Source organism: Patiria miniata, unplaced genomic scaffold, assembly GCF_015706575.1.
Source record: "Patiria miniata isolate m_02_andy unplaced genomic scaffold, ASM1570657v1 HiC_scaffold_25, whole genome shotgun sequence".
Classification (NCBI taxonomy): Eukaryota; Metazoa; Echinodermata; class Asteroidea; order Valvatida; family Asterinidae; genus Patiria; species Patiria miniata.
The window spans coordinates 12,818,753-12,825,579 of NW_024037064.1; the positions used below are offsets into that span (position 1 = coordinate 12,818,753).

The 6,827-nt window shown below is 45.5% G+C and overlaps 1 protein-coding gene across 1 annotated transcript; it reads right to left on the reverse strand.

The window, feature by feature from the left end:
• Positions 1 to 594: 594 nt before the first annotated feature.
• LOC119732928 (cytochrome P450 4B1-like) lies at positions 595 to 3,908 on the reverse strand. Its single transcript, XM_038206506.1, has 4 exons — positions 3,213 to 3,908; positions 2,274 to 2,495; positions 1,311 to 1,570; positions 595 to 1,064 (listed from the first exon to the last, which is right to left on the reverse strand). Exons 1-4 carry the CDS (start codon positions 3,789 to 3,791, stop codon positions 608 to 610), a joined length of 1,518 nt encoding a protein of 505 aa, XP_038062434.1. The 5' UTR covers positions 3,792 to 3,908; the 3' UTR covers positions 595 to 607.
• Positions 3,909 to 6,827: the final 2,919 nt, after the last annotated feature.

Below are 6,827 nucleotides of genomic sequence, written 5' to 3' on the forward strand. Positions count from 1 at the left end.
AACCTTCACAGACGTATACCATTGATGAGTGAGTAATTTGTAACCCCCAAGTGAAGTGTGAAAACATGATCACTCGGGTGGTACAAAACTCGAACCCACGACCTCCTGCTTTATGTGCAGATGCGTCTTACTACTCGACCACTGAGCTTGCCGGGATCAGCTGGCTGGTTCGAATCTGATGTAGCAGTGGGTACAAATGAAGGGCAAAACATAATATTGAGTTTAAATCACCCCGACGCAAAATTCCATCATAATGAATGCACCAATTAAGCTGTTACCACAAAGTGCTCAATACAATTCTATAATAAAAGTGTTTTGTTAGTTAAAGTGGACACTATGATGTGGCTCAATTGCAGGTTTTCATAGCGGATAAATCTGTGTCAAAAATGCCATTCTGGGTAACTCTTTTCGAAGAAAATATTTACTGGTGGTCATTATAACTAATGCGAGCGCGAAGCCCTTACGTCGTGGGGTCCGGGGGAAACGATATGATACCCCCCCCACCTTAAAAAGTGGACATGTCCCCCCCCCCCACCTTAAAAAGTGGACATGTCCCCCCCCCCCCCCCCCCCCCCCGTATTGACGCTGAGAATGCGCGCCGCATACTTTACAGATTCCTGGGTTCCAGGTTGAGAAGTATTTCTTGCACCGGTCTGACCACGATGGTCAAACAGGGCACGGGCTCCGGTTCACCCTTCGCCAGACTCAAGCGGAACCGCTTCAGGATCCTGGCGGTCAAGAACCGGACTTGGTTGTAGGCGAACTGCTGCCCGATGCAGTTGCGAGGCCCAGCGGAGAACGGGAGGTAAGCGAAGGGGTCCAATGCGGCCAGGTTCCCTGGCAGGAACCGGGCGGGATTGAACTCCATGTGGTCGTGGCCCCACACGGTCGGGTTGTGGTGGAGTTGGTACAGGTTGATGGCCACTGTGGTGCCTACAGGCAGCGTGATGCCGTCGACATCGTAGGGAGCAGTCAGACTGCGGGACGGCAACATGACCGGGGAGTACATCCGTATGACCTCCTTGATCACCAAAGACGTGTACTCCAGACTGCTCAGATCATTGCTGTGGTTAGGAACCATGAGTTGTGAGTCATTACAAGTAACCAAACCCATCGTGAGTCCTTACAAACACTAACAAAATAATCATTACAAAGGTCGACACAATAGTCACAGTCACCCACTCCAGTTTCAAGTCAAATGACGAGTTATTCAAACGGCAATGTTCATATTCACTCTATAGGTTGACATAACTTTGGTCAAATTAAATCACGAGTTGTGATTGGCCAAGTCTGTAGATCGAGGCACCTACCTGGTGATCCAATCAGAGTCTCTGTCAGCCAGCAACTCGTCCACTTCCTCCCTGACCCGAGTCTGGTGCTCAGGGTACTTGGCCATCGCATACAGCACCCACGTCATGGTACTAGACGTGGTGTCGTGTCCACCGAAGAGGAACGTGTTGACTTCGTCAGCGATCTCCTTTTCACTAAGGCTGACGCCATCTTCGTCACGTGCAAGGAGAAGGGTATCAAGGAAATCTCGGGGGGAAGTCAAAGGGTCCCCATCCTCCATCTGAGAAACGAAATATCGTGGAATGAGACAAACGAGGAATAAGTAGGCCCATGATCGAAGATACATGGTTCGTAAGTGTGACGTCATTTACACTTAAGCCACGCCCACACGTTGTAGCTTCATTGGAGCCAATGGAACCGGAATAGTACAAAGCATTTTTGCCAATGGGCGCTACCTGCAGTGGTGCGTGCGTGTATGACCCATTAGTCACTTACTATATATTACCGGATAAGGGGGATTATGGTTTAAACAATTTTAACCATATAGGCCAATGAAACAGCTGCGTGGTAAAAAGCATTTAGCTGAACAACCGAAAGTTTAGGGGAGTCAGGTTGGCGTAGCGGTACTTGTCTCGCCTTCCACCGTTGTGACCCGGGTTCGAATCCCGCCTGGGTATCGGGTTTTTAGTCCCTACCTGATTCCGTGGGTTTTCCCCAGAATATTTGTCTGGGCTTTTACTCCCACCTCTAAAACTGTACTTTCTTCTCAGTGTCTTCTCTCTAAGTTGGTGTGATGTTTCCCCCGGCCTGGGATGCTTTACCGACATTAATATACAGATACAGAAAGTCTTATTTTAAACTTTTGGGTGATGATTACCGTAGGATGTGACGTAAATCGCACACATACTACATGTAAACACTATACACTATACAGAACCCTGCGGCCTAAAGTTTCACCATGGAATATTTAGAGTTATAAGCACCTTCTTCTTGAGTTCCTCCTTCCTCTTTGAGATCAGCCCATCTCCCACTTTGTGGGCGTACCCAACGGCCCTCTCCCAGGCTGGATACTGAGGGCTGAAGAGGCGAAACATCCACGGGTTGATGTACAGAGGGTTGCCAACCATTCGTGATGTGACGATTCTTGTCATGGTGTTAGTCGCTGATAGGAGGTCCATTTCCCCATCTTTTAACGGCTCCTTAAGCTAAACAGCATTCACAATGATATAAAATACACTCATTTTTAACTCCTCACTCAACTTCATTAAAACCAAAATCTTAAAGCATCATAAATCTACGTAAATTAGTAGTAGTTATATCTTAGTAGAAAAACACTTACATTCAAGGCGTCTAAATATACCCTACATTTTTTTTTAAGCCAATACCAATAGGAACTAGCTTAGCCACTACCTTAAAGTCACTTTTCCCTATAGGATAGGCCTATGTGCCGATAGTAAATGAATCGTCAAAGGCCCATGAGGCTTACTATATCCCATTACATGGATATGTGGTTTTATACAAAAACAAAACATTAAAAAACACAGGTCACAGGTGCACTCTGCAAAACTATACACCCGCTGTGGTGGAACTGATGGGGCCGTATTTACCCTTTGAACTCAGAAACTCGTTGCGAGTTCGACTTCGAGTCCATTAGAAAATAGAAACGAAGGCCTATATAACCTACTTTATTTTCCGAACTACTCAATAAGCCAAGTGCCTCCACCTTCATCTGGGCTTGTAGTGGCCATTATTAAGGGGACCAGATTCAAGTCTCATGACACTGACAGTTGAACAAGGCCTCGCACTCAGACAAGCAATAGGCCTACTATTGCGTGTATCTTCCATCTGAAAGATGTAACCCCAAAATATAGGCTGCGCGCTTCCAAGATCAAGAGGTCTTATTATTTTATGGAAGATCCTACCTGACAATTTGAGTGGTGGGAGCAAGCAGTGCGTAGAATGATATCGAAGGTGCACTGACCAAGCTCGTGCTCAACTTGCATGGGTTTACCCTCGGCTGCTAACTTGACCATTTTGCCGAGGAGCACCTCGACGCACTCGTTGTAAACCGGCACGTAGGTCTTCAGGACATCAAAGTGGAAGGATCCAGTCAGCAGCCGGCGGTGCCGCTTCCACAGCGCGCCGTCGGAGAGAGCCAGCCCCTTCCCGATCCAGTCATCGAAGAGTAGATACAGCGGTGACTTGACGGAGCCCGTGGGGCTGGTCAGCAAGGGTTTAATGGTGTCCGGGTGGACCAGCGTGGGCATCGGTACGGGGCCGTTCCACAGGGTGTAGGCGCGGGGGAAGGCGGCCACAGTGTCCAGCAGCCATTGGAACCCCGGGTCGTACGGACCCTGGTTGGTGTGCCCGGCCAGCCAGTGCGCTCCGGGCGGGCTTGGCAGCTTATTCACGGCTCTCCATATCTTCACCGTATCGTGAACAATCAAAGCCAACTTCAGAAGAAGAACAGCCACCAAACAAACACTCAACACTACCCACATACTATTAATATAAGAGAAATGTTTATACAGAGACCTACAGACCGGAAAGTGTTTTCCAAACAAGTTTCGAACGCCGAACAATATATATGGTTGTACGCGGCCGCCAGGGTGACCGTAAGTTCATGTCCAAATTCTGCTAAATGCGCTTTAAAAATCTGTCAGATTTATCAAAAATCTGCCAAATTCCCCAGAATCACTCGAAATACACTATAAACACTTAAAATCACATGCAGATGTTGTAGTTTTGTCTTAATGAAGTTTCAAATTACATTATAAACAATTTATAGTCACCTAAAGATGTCATGAAATTGCATAAAACGTGGTTAATTGTGTCGCGACGAATTAAGCCAACCTGTCCCATTATGCAAGTGTTTGTTTGAAAAGATTGAAGTTTTTAAAACAAATGTACCATTTTCTTTTACACAAATTTGCCATGTATTTGTGAAAATTACCATTTTAGAAGATTCTGTCAGAAATCTGCCAAAAAGTAGGGCATCAAGACATATAGGGCCTATACTCGGATCGTATGGGCGAACTTTTTGCTTCGTCATGTACTATTTTGAATTTGACGACCGTTACCGAGATTTTCCAAAACTTGGTCTTCACTCGGCTCCGCCTGCTAACAGTGCTATTTGGGTGCCTAATTTTGAAGATTCCGTGTCAACATTAGTCACTGTTTTCTTACAGAAATATCAAACTATATTTTCATAACCGTATGATATATGAAGCAAGTGACTTATTTAAAATGTTGATCGGAGCATTAAAAGCTTTAAGTGATAAAGCGAATCGGAAACGAAGCCGAGCTTTGAAAAAGGGCCATCAAAGTCGTCATGTTTATTTTTAGCCACGAAGGCTGCCTGACCTACGTATATGTATATAGGCCTGTTTTGTCCACAACACATGAAATAAGGCTAATACATGTTAGCCTATTGTAACAGTGGCTACAATTTCTTTTTTTGGTTACAGTTACTGCCTAATCACCATGCTGGCCTTTGCCTGCACTATGGACTTGCTGTGTTGACTTAGTCCATCTGCCGCCCGTTTATCATGCCCATGAATACTATTTTGCGTTGGCTACAGAAGTGGAGAGTTCACAAGTTCATAGTTACAACAGTAGCCTAGTGCATGCCCGATGTACATGGACTGCTCCCCTATTCAGCGACTGATTTCTCTCCCCCTCCCCAGCCACATTTTGCACATCCCATAAAATGAACAACATGTACATGATCTATATCGTTATGGTTGCAGCCCAGTCAATGGCCAAAATTCTTCCACGCCGGCCAAATTACGAGTTGCTATCCCTCAAATTCACTGCTATTTAATCATTTTGTAGGTCATGAACTTGGAAGTTGGAAGCCGTGCACAGAACTACGAGCTTGTATTTCACTTCTTTGAAATTCGGACGAAATCGGGCCCTAAAAGTGCTGTATTTTGCCATGGAGCGTCAGGCATCATTTTCCACAATGCCGATGGGCTTCAGGGCTATTTCAGGGATGTCATCTTTGGATGGAAATTTTTCCCAATTACCCCCTGAATTATGGTACAGAAAATCACATGATAAAGCTTTAAATGTATGTCTCGAACGCCTCCGAGAGTTATATTGTTCATGGATTTGGAAGTGGGGCACGGTGAATACCCTATGGAGAGAACCGTGGCTACGCCGTTGCCCCTATGACGGAATTATCTCAGTAGCAGGCACAATGCTTTCGCCATTGAGGGGGCCTCCATGAATGTACAGTAATAACGTGCTAGGTTGGAGCATGTATTGGGACATGGATTATATCAATCGGTAGTTATCGGGTACACCTTGGGACTCCTCTCTTTTGTGTGGAAGTGTGGTTCCTACAAACACATAGCCTTTCGCCAAGGCCATTGTACGCAAGCGGCGAAAGCACGAAGCGACTGGAGCAAATATTAAGTCAGCACGCACAAGTGGCGACGCCACGAGGGCCTTTCCCAACTTAATTTTGTTGAAATACTCATAGTTTTTATGCAAATAAGAAGAGTGCCGAAAGGTATACCAATCACAACGCGGATCTTGCCTAGTTGCTTCCATTTGTGACAGAAGGGCGAGTAAGGAAAACGTAAGAGCAAATAACAGTAAGTTCTGATGAAAAACAAGTTCATACACTCAAATAGTTTCTTGAAATACTTTTATAAGTAAAATTAAAATAACATAATGTAAGAACAATTACGCGGTCACGATGTCGTGGAAAACTAGACTCGCATTTTTTTTTTTTTTTTGTGCAAGCATCCAGGCGCATCCGGGTAGTAGCCACGCGCGCACTAAAAGGCTGATGATTGGTTGGAATTTTGCTACCCTTTTGGGATAGCAAAAATCATGATTATAAAGAAAAACATAAGAAATTCTTGACAAGTTGGAAAAGGCCCTCGTGGCTTCGCCACTCGCGTGTGTCGTCTCTCGCTTCAGTCGCTTCGCGGTTTTGCCGCTTTGTCTCAGTGATGCCAGCAAGTTAAGCCACGATGGCCTTGGCGAAAGGCTCAGAAACACAGTGATACACATGTACAGTCGAACCCTGATAACAGCACTGTTTATCCTGACAATGTCAGGTCCCAAGTCTTTGTTTTCTATTACTGATAACACAAGGTACCTGTTATCACAAGGTAATTAGTAAAGTCCCAAGGACTTTGTTATAAAGGTGCTCGACTGAATATTCTTACAAACTCTTGAAAGCATGACATGTCCTTGGTGGGGGGACACGAACGTTTTTAAGGCTGGTGGTATTGAACAGTGACTGCTGTCCAAGGGCGGATCCAGGGGGGGCCAAAGGGGGCCATGGCCCCCCCCCCCCAAAACGAAACCAATTTTTTTTTTTTTTATGTGACATCGCAATAAAGGCAGGCAATGAGTACACCACCATCTTTTCCTCAAAAAAACATTGGTTAAAGTGGTCAGAAATTGCCTCAGATCGCACCACAGAGCATCTAGAATCCAAAAATTTTTCGGGGCCCTTAAGCGGGCCCCGAACCCCACGCCGTATTTTTTTTGACCCACATTTTTGGGGGACCAAATTT